General features: G+C 49.0%; 2 protein-coding genes across 3 annotated transcripts in view; one reads left to right on the top strand and one right to left on the bottom strand.

Moving 5' to 3' along the window:
- Positions 1-1762, bottom strand: part of SPATA9 (spermatogenesis associated 9) — a 69375-nt gene extending 67613 nt beyond the window's left edge. The window contains exon 1 of the mRNA XM_051854013.2: positions 1258-1762. Within this exon, the coding sequence (XP_051709973.1) occupies positions 1258-1353 (96 nt within the window). The 5' untranslated portion in view covers positions 1354-1762. The remainder of the gene's footprint in view (positions 1-1257) is intronic.
- Positions 1763-2176: 414 nt separating this feature from the next.
- Positions 2177-18029, top strand: part of RHOBTB3 (Rho related BTB domain containing 3) — a 58636-nt gene continuing 42783 nt past the window's right edge. Inside the window, exons 1-3 of one of the 2 annotated variants that reach the window (XM_008261963.4) lie at positions 2177-2509; positions 2677-2902; positions 7159-7345. In XM_008261963.4, the coding sequence (XP_008260185.3) occupies positions 2508-2509; positions 2677-2902; positions 7159-7345 (415 nt within the window). In that variant the 5' untranslated portion in view covers positions 2177-2507. The remainder of the gene's footprint in view (positions 2510-2676; positions 2903-7158; positions 7346-18029) is intronic. The other variant, XM_051853987.2, reaches the window with a different exon arrangement.

Raw genomic sequence — 18029 nt, forward strand, 5'->3', positions numbered from 1 at the left:
TGCTTTAAGTACCTTGGAAGAGAAAATGGATTAGGTGAGCTTTCTAATCAGGCTGTGACAGAGATACAGCAGGGAGAGGCTGGACCAGGGTCGCTCAGGCTGCAACTGGAGGAGCCCCATCTTTTGAGGAGACGCCACCACTCTTCCTCTGCCTGCCTTCACCTCTTGCAGCTCCCTGAACAAGCTTTGAGCTCCCAAAAACCTCTCCATGGCTTCGCACTTGCCCTGAAAGTGAAGTCTGTCCACTTCTTTTCAAGGCTCCTTCTGTTCCAGTGTCCCCTTCCCCTAAATCTAGCAGGCTCTCCCTCATCTTCTAAGACCTGAGACAGCATTTACTTCTGTGGACTTGTCTCTGATGACACAGATTCCTTGACCTTTATCTCTGCACTGTGTTATACTTCCAGTGCTGAATACATTCACCTGATTCAGAATCACATAACCAGGGTATTTTTGAAAGGACTGGGTGTGCTGGTGCACACATCTAGTGCCCATTAATGGGCCCAGATTCTCAAGGACAAGGTCTTCGACTTCTGGGTCTTCATATCTAACCCAGGAAAACAATGGCCGTTCTCTCCTTTCCCAGCCCTTCTAAGTTGTCACACATCTGGTGACTTTTTTGTTTGCTGGCTTTGTGTGTGTGTAGTAAAAAAAAAAAAAGAAAAGAAAAAAAAAAAGAAAAAGAAAAGCACTAGCAGATCTTTGCAACGTTTTTATCTTGCAAAACTGAAACTCTACATGCACCAAACAACTCCCCCCCCACACACACACCTCCCCCGCCCCTGGTAAACCTTCTACTTTCTGTTTTCTGAGAGTCTGACCACACTGGATACCTCATCTCAATGGAGTCAGGCAGTGTGTCAGCTGTCTGTGCGTGACTGGCGCATTTCACATCACAGAATGTTCTCTCCCGTGTGGTAGCACATGGCAGGCTTGCTTTTTAAAGACGGCTTACTCCTCCCCACTCCCCACTGTCTGCTTCGGACCTGTGGGTTCGGGAGGGGACCTCGGAGAAAACAACCCACTTCCTCCTGCCTCAAGAGAAAAGGTGACCCGGTACGCCTGTCAGGTTCGCGACAGCTGAGGCTCTAGCGACTACACAAGAAATCACACCAAATGCAAGAGGAAATTGGATTAAAAAAAATCAGAGAACACATGGAGAATGCCTCTAGGACCCCCTAGCTGAGCACACTTCCCTCAACGGAACAGGGGGAACCCCCTCCCCCAGGAAAAGCCGGGGAACTCCCACGGGCCTGTTACCTTGGTCCGGGGCACGGCCCCACGCTGTACGTCCTGTTTCAAACCCTCAGAGCACAGCCTGATGTTACAGGAGGGTACAGGGAGTGCACGGAGCATCCTACCAGCACAGGGAGCCTGCGAGAACCGTCCCGTTCGGGCGGGCGCTGGCCTCCCGGCTTTTCCAGGCAGCGGCAGGCCCCTCGCTCAGGTGCGTTCTCACCTGCGACTCTCCACTCTCCCTGCACGCCCACGGTCGTTATTTGAACAGGAGTTCTGCGGAGCCACCACGGGTGCCTGGAAAACTCCCCAGCCACGCAGCCCCGCCCGCGCAACTGCCTTTCAGAAAACGACCAGCACTTCAAATCCCAGTTTGTGGAGAGGGGGGAAAAAAACCACAAAACTGTCCAACGGAGCTCCAAATCGTCAAGACTCTCCCCAGCACCCGCATCAGCGAATTAATGGGCGCGTGAACAAAGAACCCTTTCTGCAGCCGCCTGAATGTGGCTTTCATTCCCCCCCACCCCCACCCCCCGCAGCAGCAGGATTTCAGAAAACAGCCGAAGCGCGTGTGGACAAACTGCACGGCGGCGGACGTGGTCAAGCACTTTCTGCACGGCCCGCAGGGCGATTGGCTGCCCGCTCGGCCAACGGGCGCGCGTCCCCCAACGTCCTCAGCCGGGAGGGGGCCTCTCCAGGCGCCCGGGGGGGCGGCGAACTCGCCCCGGGACCCGCGCTTCGGCCTCCCCGCCGCGCCTCTGCGCCCCGGCTGCGGGGCCTCGGCGGGGAGCGCGTCCCCCACCCCACACCGATACCAACCCGGGGCTGGCACGTGCTGCGCCCAAAGGGGGCGGAGGCCCCAGCTCCTGCCCTCCCCAAGGAGGAGGAGGAGGAGGAGGAGCAGTGAGAGGAGGAGGAGGAGGAGGCGGCGCAGCGGCTGGGCGGGAGGCGCGGCCGACTGGGGGCTGCAGAGCGGCCCGCACCCGCGGCGACTCTCGGGTGTCCGCGAGCACTTCCTGACCTCGGGCAGCGCGCGCACCGTCCCCCCGGCTCGCACGCCCCGCGCCCCGGCTTCGGCGCGCCCTCCCGCCCGCTGCTGGCTCGCGCGGCCCCGCTGAGCGTCGGCCGCGCCGCGGTGGAGGCGCGCGAGGGGCCGCGGCGGGGATGAGCGGACTGCGGGTAAACACGCCGCCGCCGCCGCCGCCGCCGGGCCCCGACACGCTGTGAGCAGCCGCCCGGCCCCGAGGCGCCGCCCTGCCCCGCGACTGGAGACCATGTACGTACGCGTCGCCGTCCTGCCATTGTCCCCTGCCCGAGCGCGCGCCGTGCGCCTGAGGGGGCTCCCCTCGGGGACCCGCGCCCACCCCGGCCGCGCCGCGCGCCGCGCTTCCTGCTCCCGCGAGCGCCGGGCGCTGACCTCGCTGCCTCGCTCTGCCCGTGCAGGTCCATCCACATCGTGGCGCTGGGGAACGAGGGGGACGCGTTCCACCAGGACAACCGGCCGTCGGGGCTCATCCGCACCTACCTGGGGAGGAGCCCGCTGGTCTCGGGGGACGAAAGCAGCTTGTTGCTGAACGCGGCCGGCACGGTCGCGCGGCCCGTGTTCACCGAGTACCAGGCCAGCGCCTTCGGGAACGTCAAGCTCGTGGTCCACGACTGCCCAGTCTGGGTAAGGGGCGGCGGCCGCCCGGGCCCAGGCCGGGGAAGCTCGTCTTTCACTCCCCACCACCTTCCGCCTCGCGTGACCGTGGCGCGTCCGCGTTACCTGCTCGGAGTTTGGAGCTATGTGTGTGTGTGTGTTGGGGGGGGAGGGTGATCCTAGGTTTCGGGGCACAGGGGACCGAGCACATTCTTAGAACGGGCAACCTTAGAACGGGCAACCTTTGGTAGACGCGCGGCTGTCACTTAAACGTGCCAATCTCCAAACGGGGCCGCCGGGGTGCACCAGCAGAGAGCAGGGATTTTCATGGCATGTGTTCTAAAAATACAGCTCCTCGCGACACTCGCAAGGCGAAAATACTTCGCCCTGGGACAGTTCAGAAATAGGACCCCTGGAGAGGGGTGGGGGAGGGGCGGAGCACTGACCGCCTGCACTTCCAGCCTTCCTAGTTCCTGCCTTTAATTGTTGTGGTAATGCAGATGCTTGCCATCGATCAGGCATTTATTTCCAGTGACTCAGACATCAGAAATAGTATGACGGTGCTCCCTCGGAATTTAAAAGAAATCTGTAGATTTGGTGAGAATTAAATGAAGCTCAAACTTCATCCTGATTTGTGAGAACTGGATAAACGGAGAAAGGAACCTACCTCCCCTCCACACACACACACACACACACGCTTTTAGTCCACAGTAACATGGGATTTTTAGAGGCGTCACTTAATCGTATTTGAAAATCAGAGTTCTGCATGTTTCAGTTGGAGGTGACATTTTACAGCAAAAGAAGAAAATACCAGTGGCCTTGTGAGATCTTACACTGGAGCAGTGAAACTGGATCAGGGCTTTGGGGACTCACACACCTTTCTAAAGAAAGGTGTAGGGTGTGCTTTGAGACATTTCTCCTGCAAGCTTCCTAGCACTTTGTGGAAAGAAAAGATCACTATTCCATACAAATGCTCACAGGAGAGTTACGTTAATATGCTAATGCATTATGTATGCTACTCTACATTAATATGTTCATATGTATAATAAGTAAAAGCAGACACGCGTCGCTGGGCCAGTGGCTGTGCTGTATAGAGCAAACATGGGGTGGAACTTAACTGGCTGGCAGCTGTCACTAAGTAAATGAACCATGTCTTTCTCTTTCTTTGTGAAAGATGTGATGGCCTAAAACCTTACTGGATCGACATGCAGTTGGACCAATATTTGGAGAATAGAATAAGTAGGTTTGGGGGAAGTAAAATAAGCTCAATTAGGATGTTAGGATTACCTTTGCTGTTTTAACCTGGGGATGTTAACCCTTTCCTGTGTTTGGTAGTCGGTGCTTGTGAGCCCGTGGGTTGTGTGTGGAATTAAGTGGAGGGAAGAGGCTCTGGAGTCTGGGTGTTTGCTGTGGACTGGCTGTTAGGGCTCCTTATTCTGATCACGCTTTCTTTGGTTAGACTGGCAGCACCGAATTTGTAACCTGGCACAGTTTTCTGGGTTAGTACTATCTTCAGACACAGCAGGTAACACTGGCAGAGTTGCTCATAATGAAGTGGGTGAGATCAGTAGCATAGCTTGTCAGAGATAATAAAGTGGGTATTTTGTTACCTATGGATTTAATCAGAGCGTTGAATATAGCGGAACAGATGGAGCACAGATTTCGATATCAAAAGGACCTGATTTCTGATCCGCATGCTGCCACTTCTTTCATCTTGGTTGGTGACATTGGTTAGTCTTGTACTTGTTTCCAGCCTTCGTTTCTCTCTCTGGACAGTCATCCTGAACCCTGCTCCCTAGAGCATGCTGAGGGGTAACTGAGATGGCACAAGCCAAGTTCTAAGTGTAGAGGCTGATCTGCAGGTGGCACTCCGTAAGTGGTAGCTGCACTAAGGGTTTATGGCAACTTCAGCATCACATGCTTCGCGCTAAGCAAAGTTCAAGGTTTATACCCCTACAATACACTGGGACAGATAGCCATGTTAGTACTCGGTAGGTACTGTATTTGCAGCCCTACAATCCAGCAGAAATTTATAAAAAAAAAAAAAATGAGTTCAATTCTCCAATGTGGCTCCAAGCCTCGTGTTGCATAACCTCCCGGACAAAGCCCTGGGAGTGATTTGCAAGGAGTGGGAGCACTTGATTTCCTTCATCGTTCTAGAAACTGAAGGGGCATTTTCTCTTTGACACAGCTTGAGACGAAATGGGTGGTGGTTGCCACAGACTGGAGTGAGACAGTCATGGCTTCCCGCCCCTGGTTCTCTCCTGCAGATCTTTAGCCTGCCCTTGGTCCCTTTCTGGGTGTTCCTAGCACTCTTTAAACACATGTGCCTGAGAACCATTGGAGGTAACTCGTTATTTAGTGCGCCTGTCTCTTACCCACCCCATTTTTGTGCAGTTACGTTATTAATTTCATACTTGCAGTTCTTTTCCTGTTTACCAAAAGTATTCCCTGAAAGCAGTGAGGTAATGCATTTGTAATTTTCTTGTGCAGGGTCTGAAGCTCTGATTTGTGTTACAAATTAAAAGTATTTATAGTCTTTACATCCCCAGTACCACAGAGTTAATGATGCCCAGACCTATTTTTTTTTTCATGGTGTTTTTCCTTAAAATACCATCTCATCTCCCTCCTCCACCCCATACCTCTGGAATTTTGAACTATTTATGGAATTTTTGAACTATCTGGAATGCAAAAAAAAAAAAAAAAGCTACTCGTGATTTATTTTCTTGGCGTTAATGTTTAATATTGGCCCTGCTTATATGTAGGTTCCTCTGACTGCTCTCTTTATTTGTGATACAGATACTCTGTTGCACTTGTGTACTTTGAACTTGAGCACTCATCAGATACAGCGGGAGCTGAATGAGCTTTGTGGTTTGGGATTTGAGAATTAGTGTAGTGCTCTGCTGAGAAGTGCTCACTTTGTCTCCTGCTGTTCCCTCCGCCTGTCTCCAGCCCCTTAATACACCCTGCCAAGTTCAAGCCTTTGCCTTTGGCGTTTTGTAGTCCATATATATTTGGGGGGGGGGCTTTTTTTTGTTTGTTTTAAACATTTCAAAATTACTCTGTCGCCTTCCCACTTTTGCCAGAGTGTTTGTGAACCCTGCATTTCTTGGAGCTCTGAGCACGCTTGGGTGAGATGGGTTGGGTGGGTGGGTGGGGGGCGAGGCTCAAGGGTATACTTGGGAGGGACTCTGGTGAGAAGCACTCCCTGCACAAAGGTATGGTTGTGCACTCCAGAATTTTCCACCATAATATCACAGTTCTGGTTGATTCGAACACTGTTAACCCTGTTTTAAATGACTATTTCAAAGAGCAAACTTGCAGAGCCCTGCAGTTGTGGATGTGTTAGCCGCCTCTAGCTGCCTGTTTCCTTAATCTAGCTTTATGACATCCTAGAAACACATACCAGGGGCCACATGAAGGGACACGTGGTGATTAATAGTTAACTGGAATATAGGAAGAAGGCTACTTGAGCATATTTGGCAATGAAATTCAGATAACATAAAGGGAGTTTCATTCCACTGATAGTCACATAAAAACTTGGAAAAATGATTTTTTAAAATACTGGAGCTTTAAATTTTTTAGGAACAGTGTCCATAATGAAATCACTTACAGCACAGGAACTAAGATCTCAGAACTAGAGGGGGGTTCATCCTGAATTTTTCATTTATATGAGCAAAAAACATGAGTTGCAGATACCTTCCTTAGCATGAAAACACCTTGTAATTAATACACAGTATCCTTCTATGGAGGTGTACCCCCACCTACCACCACACACATACTGCACATATACTGTCCAGGGGATGTGGGAATTTTGCAAATGTGAATGAAATAGGTGGACACTTCCAAACCCTGTAGTGTGCGTGTGGCTCAGAGCTAGTCCTTTGGTGCATTGTTATTTGCAGTGAGACCCTTGCATCGAATGCCATCATGTTACATTTCTTTTTTTAAATCAGTAGGGGATAAAAACAGCATTATTTGAAAACAAAGGGCTTATATTGCATGACAGTTATTTGGAAACCTTGTTTATTTCATCACACAAAGATTCTCCAGCTCTCACACCACTGCATGGCTGCTAGACTAAGTGAATAAATAAAAAATTTCAAAAACAGAGTCAGTGGACTGTGGGCATTTTAAATTTTATGTGGTTATATATTTAAAAATGAATTTCTTTTTACGGAACCACCAAATTACAATCTCGCAAGAACCGTGATGTGTTATAGTTTAGTTTGTGCTTGACTGGAAGATGATAGATGAAAGACGGCTGTTTTGCATTTTTGGTTTAGGATATTTTTGACAGTGACTGGTACACCTCTCGCAATCTCATTGGAAGTGCCGACATCATTGTGATCAAATACAACGTCAATGACAAGTTTTCGTTCCACGAAGTAAAAGATAATTACATCCCAGTGATCAAAAGAGCACTGAATTCAGTTCCAGTCATCATTGCTGCTGTTGGCACCAGACAAAATGGTAAGTGTTTAAATTCTCTTTATTTTTTTAATAACAAGCATGGAGTTGCCATATTAATTTTAAATAGAGCCATGTTGATAGATGATGAGTACGGTTTAGTTTTTGAAAATGGGGTTCATCATTTGATGTGCTAGTGAGACCCCCAAGCAGAGGGTCAGAGGCTGCTGTGATTCTAATAGGTACATCTGTCATCTCAGCTGCTTTCTACGGAGGGGAACGAAGTGTGTTCCTTAGATGCCTCCAAGTACTAGGCCCACACTGAGCCCTGCAGAGCTTCTGACAGCCCAACATCGGCCCAGTTGAGAAGGAGAAATTGGCCACATAAAGATGTAGGCGTGGGAGCAGGACTTCTGTGTAGCGATCAGTGAGCCACAGCCCCACCAGAGAGGAGCGATGGGCCCCAGGGCTGCTGATTGGGCCTTTGCCTCGGTGTGTGTGCCTGTCAGTGTCCCAGAATTCCCTCTGACCCGAGGGTGTTTTACAGATCTTGTGGTATCTCCTCAGCAAAGCTGCCTTGAAAAGTTGGCTTGTAGTCATGCCTTTTTTGACTTTGTCATTGAGACAGAGCAAAGGGAAGGACACAGAGGTCACCAAGGCACAGCCTGACTCCCTTTTACGCTTGCATGCGTCCATCCATCCTCCCAACACACATCGAAGCCTTGAACTGTCTCAGTGCTCCAGAGGGCTCCCGCGGGCCCCTTCCTAGGTAATAACACCTCTCCTCGCAGGTAACTGCTGGGCTGACTTCTAACCACACAGGGAAGTTTGACCTATTCTTGAGCTTCCTGCCAGTGGAATTACACAGTATGTAGTGTCTTGTGTTTGGCTAATTTCAGGTGGCACAATGCTTTTGAGATCCACCCACGCCATGCTTCCAGTAGTCTGCTTTTTGATTGCTGGGTGTTACTCCATTGTGTGCCTTCTGCTACTGATGACACTGGGGTTGTTTCCTAGGAGTGGACTGTTGGGCCACAGGGTCGGTTTGTGTTTCTTATTAACAGGTACAGCTGAAGCGAACTTGACACTCCTTTGACCTCACATCCCTTCTACTTCCCTCTCTTTGTTTTATTTCTGGTCAGGGTTCTTGAAAGGGTCATCCATACTTCCTGAGACCACTTCCTAGTCATTCTTCAGTCTGACTTCTACTTGCACAATTACACCAAGTCCATGCATGCCCTGCATGGCCGGTTGTATCCTTATTGCCACATGCAGGGTATTCTGGTAATGGTGCTGTCTTTGAGATTATCCAGATGTGAGGAGTCAGACGGGTCCATAGGAAGTGAGGTTGGTCCTGGTGGAAAATGAGGTAACGGGGGTCCCTCTTAACAGGGTATAAAATGGCCAGCGCTGCGGCTCACTAGGCTAATCCTCCGCCTGCGGCTCCAGCACACCGGGTTCTAGTCCTGGTCGGGGCGCCGGATTCTGTCCCGGTTGCCCCTCTTCCAGGCCAGCTCTCTGCTGTGGCCCAGGAGTGCAGTGGAGGATGGCTCAGGTGCTTGGGCCCTGCACCTCATGGGAGACCAGGAGAAGCACCTGGCTCCTGGCTTCGGATCAGCGCGGTGCGCCGGCCGCGGTGCGCCGGCCGCAGTGCGCCGGCCGCAGTGGCCATTGGAGGGTGAACCAACGGCAAAGGAAGACCTTTCTCTCTGTCTCTCTCTCACTGTCCACTCTGCCTGTCCAAAAACAACAACAACAACAACAACAAAAAACAAATAAACAAAAAGGGTATAAAATACTGTTTCTCCGAAAGTTATCTTTAGCAATATCGAAGTGCCTGTCCCACTCCTTGGGAGCTTCCAGTCTTATGAGAATAGCGGGGGAGTGGTAATTCCACCCTTCGGATGGTTTTTTGCCTTACCATGAACAAGCTAGACTGGACAGGCAAGGTGACAATCCCAGACTTCTGATGGGTTTTGTCTCCACTTTCTAACTTACTGTTAGCGGTTGTTCTGGGTTTTGCTTTGTTTTGTTTTGTTTTCCCAAAAAAAGTGTGCTTAAAAGACTCAGACCCTCACAGTTCAGGCAGTCTGCCCCTCTTGTAGCCCCCCTCCCTCTCTGATCACTCCAGCAGGAAGTTTCGGGTTCAGATGAATCTTGCTTTTCTCTCTGCTTTGTCTGTGTGGAAATTCTTTCACGTGAGACAAAGAACTGGGGGGGTCTTTTTCCGCAGCCATTTCTCCTGTAACAATACATGCCTCTGCCTCCACTTTATAAAGCTGTTCTTCCTTTGCTGGCCTCGAATTCTGTCTTTATGGGTTCCTGCACCCATCCCCATGTCAGGGAGTGGCTTCCAGGATTGTTTTTTTGGCCTGTCCTTGCTTTTTACCTAGACCATGAACCTGCTAACGCACACCCTCACCTCCTTCGTCCACACACCAATGATTGTCCAGTCTGTGTCTCTGTTCCAGACTCTCTTCTGACCCCTGTATCCATAGACGTTGCAGTCCTGCTGTGTCTGCCGCCTTGGGGTGCAATGCCGAGCCATCGGCCAAGCTGGAATCATCCCAGATCAAGCTTTCTCTTCCATTCCTCGTGTCCAGTTGATAAAGAAGCTCTTTTGATTTTATATTTTAGATAAATGTGTATCTCACTGCTTTCTCGTCATTGGATTTCAGCTCCTAATCATTTAATTATCTGTGACAGTGGCGTTCTTTCTGGTCTCCTATAAAAGGGCGGTTGCGGATTTTTAGGGCCTAAAACTTAACACAATTTCAGAGGTTCTTCGTAAAGGAAATAATGCAGTCACAAATACATACTAGGTGGCTTCAAAAAGTTTGTGGAGGAATGGCATTAAAAGATAAATTTTTCTTGGTGCAAGAAGTTTTGAAATCCTTTTTATGTTTTTTCATAATCTACATTTTCCCATGAACTTGTTGAAGCCCCCTTATATACATATAAAAATATAATAAATATGTTAATGAAATATTAATAAATATGTAGTATTAACGAGTATATTAATAAATATAATAAAAATATTTAGAATGAGGGAAATAAAAGCACACTAATTATAAACGCTGTCAGGTACCACATTTACAAGGTGTTTGTTATTGAGCTGCCGGGCACGTCTGTAACTGTTATTTGGGGGCTGCGTTGTCTATGATCGCCTCTGCGTGGGATGACCACTTTGTGACACCGTGTGCAGGGCAGGAGAAGGGGCACGGGTGTTCTCCCAGCATGTTTCCGCCTTCTGCCGGCTCCCTGGCCTCAGGCACCCAGGGCTGTGTGTGTTGATGTTTCCGCCAAGCATCCTTTGTCCGGAAGTCTGCACTGTGGGTGGCAGAGCATGCCTGCTGCAGGGGGCAGTTATCAAGACACTTAGCTGTAGAAGGAAGTGACTGCAAACCACACATCATAGCTCCCTAGGCCCAAATTCCCCTTGGCAGCATTCTCAAGATGCCCCTGGTTGCTCCTAACCTACATGACCTAGGGGAACTGAGTCAGATTGGGAAGACAGTGTCTTCACCATGTAGAGTGAAAAAATTATTTTATATGCTTTATAAAGGCATAAGATTGTGTGAGAGAACACAAATTGTGCACCTTATGGGATTCCTTGTCCCCGCATCACTTTCGCACGCATTGTCTAAGGACATGACCATTCTGTTAGCCACACGACAGTCATCACTCAGGACATCTTTTCTCAAATGGGTCAGTTTGAATCAGCTTCTGTATACACACATTTGCTACTGAAGATTCCGATGCTCTGGGGGTGTTCATTATTTCAGGTGTCATTGCTGTTGGACCTTTTCATTGGATAGAGCCAGAGATCGCATATATATATATATATATATATATATATAAAATATATCTTATATACATATATATATATATATGTTACAGGTTTCCACTGATACCCTTATTCCAGTCCAGTGTCTGCCTCTCACTTCTGTAACTTTCTGCAACAGTCCCTACCTGAAATCCAGAATGCTTCATGATCCATCCTCTGACGTCTTGTAGAACCCTGTTGGACCCAGTGCTCTGTGTCTCATGTACCAGTCACACAGAGCTCCTTGAGAACTTAGCATCCTTGGGTCTGGGAAGTCTCAGCCCTCTGACTTCTGACGCCCATCCACTGTGTCTTCTCCTCTCGGGACTCTAACTGGGCAGACGTTGGCACTTAGGGATCTTTTGTGCCATCCTCTTGTCTTTCTTTCATGTTTCCTACCCCTGTCTTTATGGGAGAGTTCCTTGGCCTTGTTTTCTCGGCTTACACCTTAGTTCTGCTGTGTCCACTCTGTGTTCTTCAATTTGCTATTTCAGTACCTTTTGATATCCAAGACCTCTAGTTGTTTCCTTTTCATTATTTTGTGTTCTTAGGATGCAAAATACCAAACAAAACAAAACAAAAAACACATCAAATTCCTCAGGGTGATTATACTTAAGAATTTTGTCTTGAGTGGTCCCTTCCGTCTGGTTTTGAGTTGATGTTCTAGGTCTTTCCATCTGATGATATTTTCTGTCATGGTAAGGATGCTTCTGAAACTCGGGGTTGTTCTCCGTTTGCCAACTTGGCCAGTGTACCTGCTCTGTTGCATGGGTGCCTTCGTCTTCCCCTGCCCTCTGCTCTGGAGGCTGGGGTGGGGGTGGGAACACACTCAGGGTCATCCGCAGGCCTGGCTGCTGCCCTCTGCTCTCTGCTGCAGCCAGCCTCAGTCAGTTGCTTATAGGCCTTGTGCTACTCCTCACTGCCCGTCTTCGTGAGCAGTGGCCACTCTGGGTGCTGTGGAGTGTGCAAGGTCCACCTCACTGTGGGCTTCAGGCATCTCTCTGGTCCGGGGCTCTTACCTGCCTGCATTCTTGTCAGGCACAACTCGTCTCTGGCCTGATGAGGTCTCTTACCTCTGCGTTTGTGCCTGTTGTCCTGTGTTCAACCTTCTCTTCTCCCTCTCCTTCCTATTTCTTTCCTCCCTTCTTTATGTCCTTGTTTCTGAGACTTGGCAGAGCAGGGAGCTCCCGTGTGGCTGCTTCTGCCATCCACCTTGAAACCAGAGTGAGTGTGTTCCTGTTTCCCTCACCTCAGCCCTCTCTTGGATCCAAGGCCTTTCTGCACAGCTGCCAGCCGTGTCTGCACAGCACGTCCATACTCACCCTTTAAAGTCACTGAGTTTTTGGTGGAGCCTTCCCTGATGCCCACGGGGCAGAGTTCGCTTCCTCTCGGTCTGTGGCGGTGGTGGCTTTGTGCACCTGCAGTCTAGTGCTCGCTCTGTCATGCTGAATTGTCGGCAGTCCTGTCAGGATTCAGTGGACAACACATTTCTTTTATCTTTGCCTCTTTATATCCTTCGTGCTTGATGTGTGTTGAGTTCTCAGTGAATATTTTGTTCAGTAAGTGAATGATTTTATGGATGATCTAAGTATGTGGAAAAAAATGGTTTTACTAATGAGATGAAATTAATGTACCTAATAAGGTGCGAATACAAGAAGTCACTACAGAGTGGAATCTGGCTGTTATTCAAGGACCCTTGCCTACTGCACCCACCACGCCCCTCATCCCGAGCAGCTGTGCTGGGTGCCTGTGCCCTGATTCTCTTGCAACTCCTATTAGAATTAGTTCCACACGTGCTGTCGTTTTCATCTCTTTCCGTGTTACACCTGCTTTTGACAAGCTTGACTGTGTGGATGTCTTCATCATACTCGGCTCTGAATACATTGTTGGCCTTGACTAAATATTGAATCTGTCTTTCAAGAAGAGATTTTTTTTTCCCCCAGAATGTGCCGAAAATGGATTCGCAGCCTCCAGCTCCCAAAGACAGACATATCCTATCTTCGAGTTATTTTTGAAGCTGCGATAGAGCCCCCTACATTGCTCAGCTAGCATTTGGGAAAATAACTTCTAACCCTTCAAGCGCTGGTAACATTGTACAGATCACTGCACAGGTTCCCAAAGCTGCAGCTTGCTTTGAAGGAGATGCCGGTCTTATGACTGCCAGAGTTACATTGTGTTTGGTGTTTTACAAATTTCTGAAAGGTAACAGGTGAGGCGAACAGAAGGATTGCAGCTGGTTCATAGGGTCATGGTGACTTCAGGAACCATAAGTTACAGTTACTTGGGGCCCTTTGATCTGATAACATTAGTTTTCTTTTTTCTTTCTTTCTTTCTTTTTTCTTTCTTTTTTATTTTTTGACAGGCAGAGTGGACAGTGAGAGAGACAGAGAGAAAGGTCTTCCTTTTTGCCGTTGGTTCACCCTCCAATGGCCGCCATGGCTGGCGTGCTGCGGCCGGCGCACCGTGCTGATCCGAAGGCAGGAGCCAGGAGCCAGGTGCTTTTCCTGGTCTCCCATGGGGTGCAGGGCCCAAGCACTTGGGCCATCCTCTACTGCATTCCTGGGCCACAGCAGAGAGCTGGCCTGGAAGAGGGGCAACTGGGACAGAATCTGGTGCCCCGACCGGGACTAGAACCAGGTGTGCCGGCGCCGCTAGGTGGAGGATTAGCCTATTGAGCCGCGGCGCCGGCCCTGATAACATTTCTAATAAGAATGTATCGAATCCTGGAACGTTTCTGTTGGTTCTTCTATAGCCAACACAAGTTAGACTTTTACTTAGAGTCTTAGCTTATACGATGGTACTTGGAAAAGTTCATGGTGGTTGGTGTTAGTGTATCCTGGGTTCACATCTCAGCTCTGCTCTGGGTTCCAGCTTCTAGCTAATGCACCCCTCGGGAGGCAGCATGTAATAGCTCAAGTCGCTGCCACCCACGAGGGACACCTGGATTGAGTTCCTGGCTCCTGGCTTTGACCCAGTGCAGCCCAGCTGTTTCAAGCTTTCAGGGGAATGAGCCAGTGGGTGGATACCTGACTGTCCTCTGTGTGTGTGTGTCTCTCTGCCTCTCAGATTTTTACAGGTTCACAGAAAAATTGAATTGAAAGATGTTTATTTTGCTGCAAAAATTCTTGAAATCCATGCATAATTTATTCATGATGAATATTGTGACCTTTTTAGAGCTCATTGATAGGGAAGATCATGCAAATGGTTCAGAAGAGAATCACAACATAACTAACTGGGAACAAAAGCCTATGCCAGAGGTTTTAAGAAACACTGTTTCAGGGGCTGGTGTGGCGGCTGCAGCAGGTTAAGCCACTGCCGGCCACACTGGCATCCCAGATGGGTGTTTGTTCAGGTGTGGGTACCCCACTTCCCATCCAGCTCAGCTCATGTGCCTGGGAAGGTCTGAGTGCTTGTACCCTTGCATGTTGTGGCCAATCGGGTAGTGAGCCAGCTGATGGAACATCTCTCTCCCTGTCTCTCCCTCTCTGTAACTTCGCCTTTCAAATAACTAAACGAATCTTAAAAAGAGAGAAAGAAACACTATTTTAGAGCCCAAAGGAAAGGCAGGTAGCCATGTGGCAAGTGACAGCTCGACGTGCCATACAGCCAAGGCGTGGTTTTCCTTTTCAAGAATGATTGAGAAGCATCTCTTCAGTGATGGGGGACGCACAGGGATCCGCCACGAAATGGAGCTTTCTGGGCACGGTGTCAGGAAGATGCTCCTGGCTCCTGGCCATGGAAACCCATTCAGCTGGCTGCAGCCTGGAATGAGTGCTGTTTCCCTCCCCCCACCCCCATCAAGGGTGTCTGTTAAAAATTATTACATGTCAAGTTCATTTCATTTTTCCCTTGAAATGCTACTGACGTGGCCTGACTTTTGTCCAGACATAAAGTCTCCTACGACAGTCTGCCTACACACCCATTCCATCGGCATAAGGAGGCCTTTGTGAACATAAGCAGGCCTCTGTCTCCAGCAAAGTCAAGGCGCTGTTCACGGAGGGTTTGTCCAGAATGCAACATACTGACCGGTTCCTTTAGGCTGAATTCACATGAGCACTTGCTCTGTTCCAAACCTAAAATGATCTCAGACAACGGAGAGAAAAGCCAGGTTAGAACATAGGGCATTGTGTAGAGAGCCCAGCCTTACTTCCTCTAAACCATGGTTGTCTTTGAAATCAGTGATTTCTTTACTCAAACTAATTTTTTAAGAAAGATTTATTTATTTATTCAAAGCAGAGTTAGAGAAAGAGAGAGAGAGAGAGAGAGAGAGATCTTGCATTCACTGGTTCACTCCCCAAATGGCTGCAGTAGCCAGTGCTGGACCAGGCCAAAGCCAAGAGCCTGTAACTCCATCCAGGTCTCCTACCTGGGTTACAGGGGCCCAAGCACTTAGGCCATCCTCTGCTGTTTTCCCTGGTGCATTAGCAGGGAGCTGGATTGAAAGTGGGAATAACCAGGACTGGAACTGGCATTCATATGGGATGCCAGTGTTGCAGGCGGCAGCTTAACCCGCCGCGCCACCATGCCAGTCCCCAGACTAAATTTTTATCTTATTTTTTGATGTCACTTTTGTCAGGGGGAGTAAGTAGCACATGTCACCCACAGGGAGATTTGGGTGAGTCCATCACTTCTGTGAGCCCCACTTTTCTTCTCTGTAAACTAAGGATGTGAATACCCGGCTTCTAAGCTCCCGCTGGTCCCAGTGAAACCAGAATGACCTAAGGGCTGAGTGTTTGGCACCCAGTGTGGATGTTGCCTGGGACAGACGGCCACATCCCACACGGGAGTGCCTGGGTTTCAGGCCTGACTCTGCTTCTGCTCTCTGCTAATGCACTCCCTGCGAGGCTCAAGTGCGTGGGTCCCTTCTACCCACAAGGGAGACCCAGATGTAGTTCCAAGCTTTTGGCCTTGGCCTGGATGTTGCTGGGAGTAAACCAGCAAATAAATGGAAGATCTCTTTCTCCCTGGCTTTCAAATAAATAAAAATAAAATAAATGGTCTAAGCAGTGTGTATATGTGGGTGTGGGTGTCTTTGCACGCAGTGTGTACATTGTTACTTGCAGAGGGTGCATGTGCACTGCACATCCTTGGAGCACAGCCCGCAGGGACCTCTGTGCGCCCCAGCTGTCTGCAGTTTTTGGGAGGAAGTCTGTGTGTGCTGCCGAAAGAGGCTCCCATGCCCTGTCAGGCTCCTGAACTGGCTCCCTCACTTTCCAGGCCCATGGGCTGCTGACGGCGCATGGCTGAGACCCATCCTGCTGGTGGATGCTGCCTTGCCCACGGTTATTCTCCTATGGGCACAGCCCTCACCTAATTCCTGGTCGCTTTAGGCATGGGATACAAAGGCCCAGCTGCTTGTCTTCAGATGAGGAGCAGCTCTAAGGGCCGGCTGAACTCCGGTCCCTTGGAGGACCAGTTTTGGTCTCCTCTGAGCTGCATCGCAGACCAGATTCCCCTCTTCCCAGTCCCGTATCCCTCAGCCCAGAGAGATGTGTTCCCAAGCTCACCCCCAGGTCATCCCCTGGGCTGCAGCCCACAGCCATGTGAAGTGCTAGTGTGAACTTTACTCTCCTTTGATCTGGCCACCTTTTGAACTGTGATGTGTCTGTTTTGGTTGTGCAATCAAGGCTGGCCCAGGAAGACAAAAGATAGAGCTTTAGGTTCTGAAGGGGGTTGGCTCCTTTATATATCTGAAATATATATCTGGGGAATGTTCTTACAGCCAGGTGATCTACACATGCCCAGACCTGGGACTGTGTGTGTCACGACCATGCATCTTGGGACAGTTCATTTTTTATGTAAATACTTTTTATTCCTTCACTTTAACATTTTTTAATTTTAAAAGGTAAAGAGTGATTAAATTTGGTCTCTGAAATTGAATGCATTAGAGTCTAGTGACTGAAATATCTGATTTAATAAGAATGTATTTCGTAAGAAATTTATAGAGTGGCAGTTTTGCAGCCTTAAAAAACCAGGTCAAGCTCAGGTCAAGGGACCAACATTGTGCTGCAGTGGATTGAGCCACCCACTTGGGATACCTGCCTCCCACGTCGGAGTCCTGGCTGCTCTGTTTCCTATCCACCTTCCCGCTAGTACATCCTGAGTAGGTCCTTGCCACTGATGTGGGAGACCCAGCTGGAGTTCAGGCTCCTGGCTTCAGCCTGGCCCAGCCCTGGCTATTGCAGCTTTTGGGGAGTGAATGGGAGATCTCTCTCTCTCTCTGTCTCTCTGTCTCTGCCTCTATCCTTCCTACTCTACTTTCAGTTAGATCAAAATAGACACACTTTTAAAATCAGATCAAAATGAGGCCCCTATTAAAAGTAGAAGGTTTATTCATTCCTGATGAACATGAGGGGTCTTGAAAAATTTGCATTATCTTTTTTTAATTTGCATTATCTTTTAATAGCATTTTCCATGAGCTGCTTAAAAAGCTTAATGCAAAAATGAAAAAAAGAAGGCGACCCACTGATTTTCAGTTTCTGTGTGGAATCAAGGTGTTAAGCTTATTTTCTTTTCTACCATCTTAGAAACACTGATAGTGGAGAACATCAGTGTTGTATAAAAAGAAAAGCAGGCCTGCCTTGGCAGTGGTTGGTTTAATTCCTGTACTATCTTTGGTGATAGCCATTTGCCTAATCTTAAGAGTCTCCTCTTTTTTTTTTTTTTTTTTTTAAGATTTATTTTATTTACTTGAAAGAATTACAGAGAGAGGTAGAGACAAAAAGAGAGGTCTTCCATCTGCTGGTTCATTCCCCAATTGGCTGCAATGGCTGGAGCTGCACCGATCTGAAACCAGAAGCTTCTTCCGGGTCTCCCACGTAGGTGCAGGGGTCCAAGCACTTGGGCCATCATCCACTGCTATCCCAGGCCATAGCAGAGAGCTGGATCAGAAGAGGAGCAGCCGGGACTAAAACCGGCACC

Source organism: Oryctolagus cuniculus, chromosome 14, assembly GCF_964237555.1.
Source record: "Oryctolagus cuniculus chromosome 14, mOryCun1.1, whole genome shotgun sequence".
NCBI lineage: Eukaryota > Metazoa > Chordata > Mammalia > Lagomorpha > Leporidae > Oryctolagus > Oryctolagus cuniculus.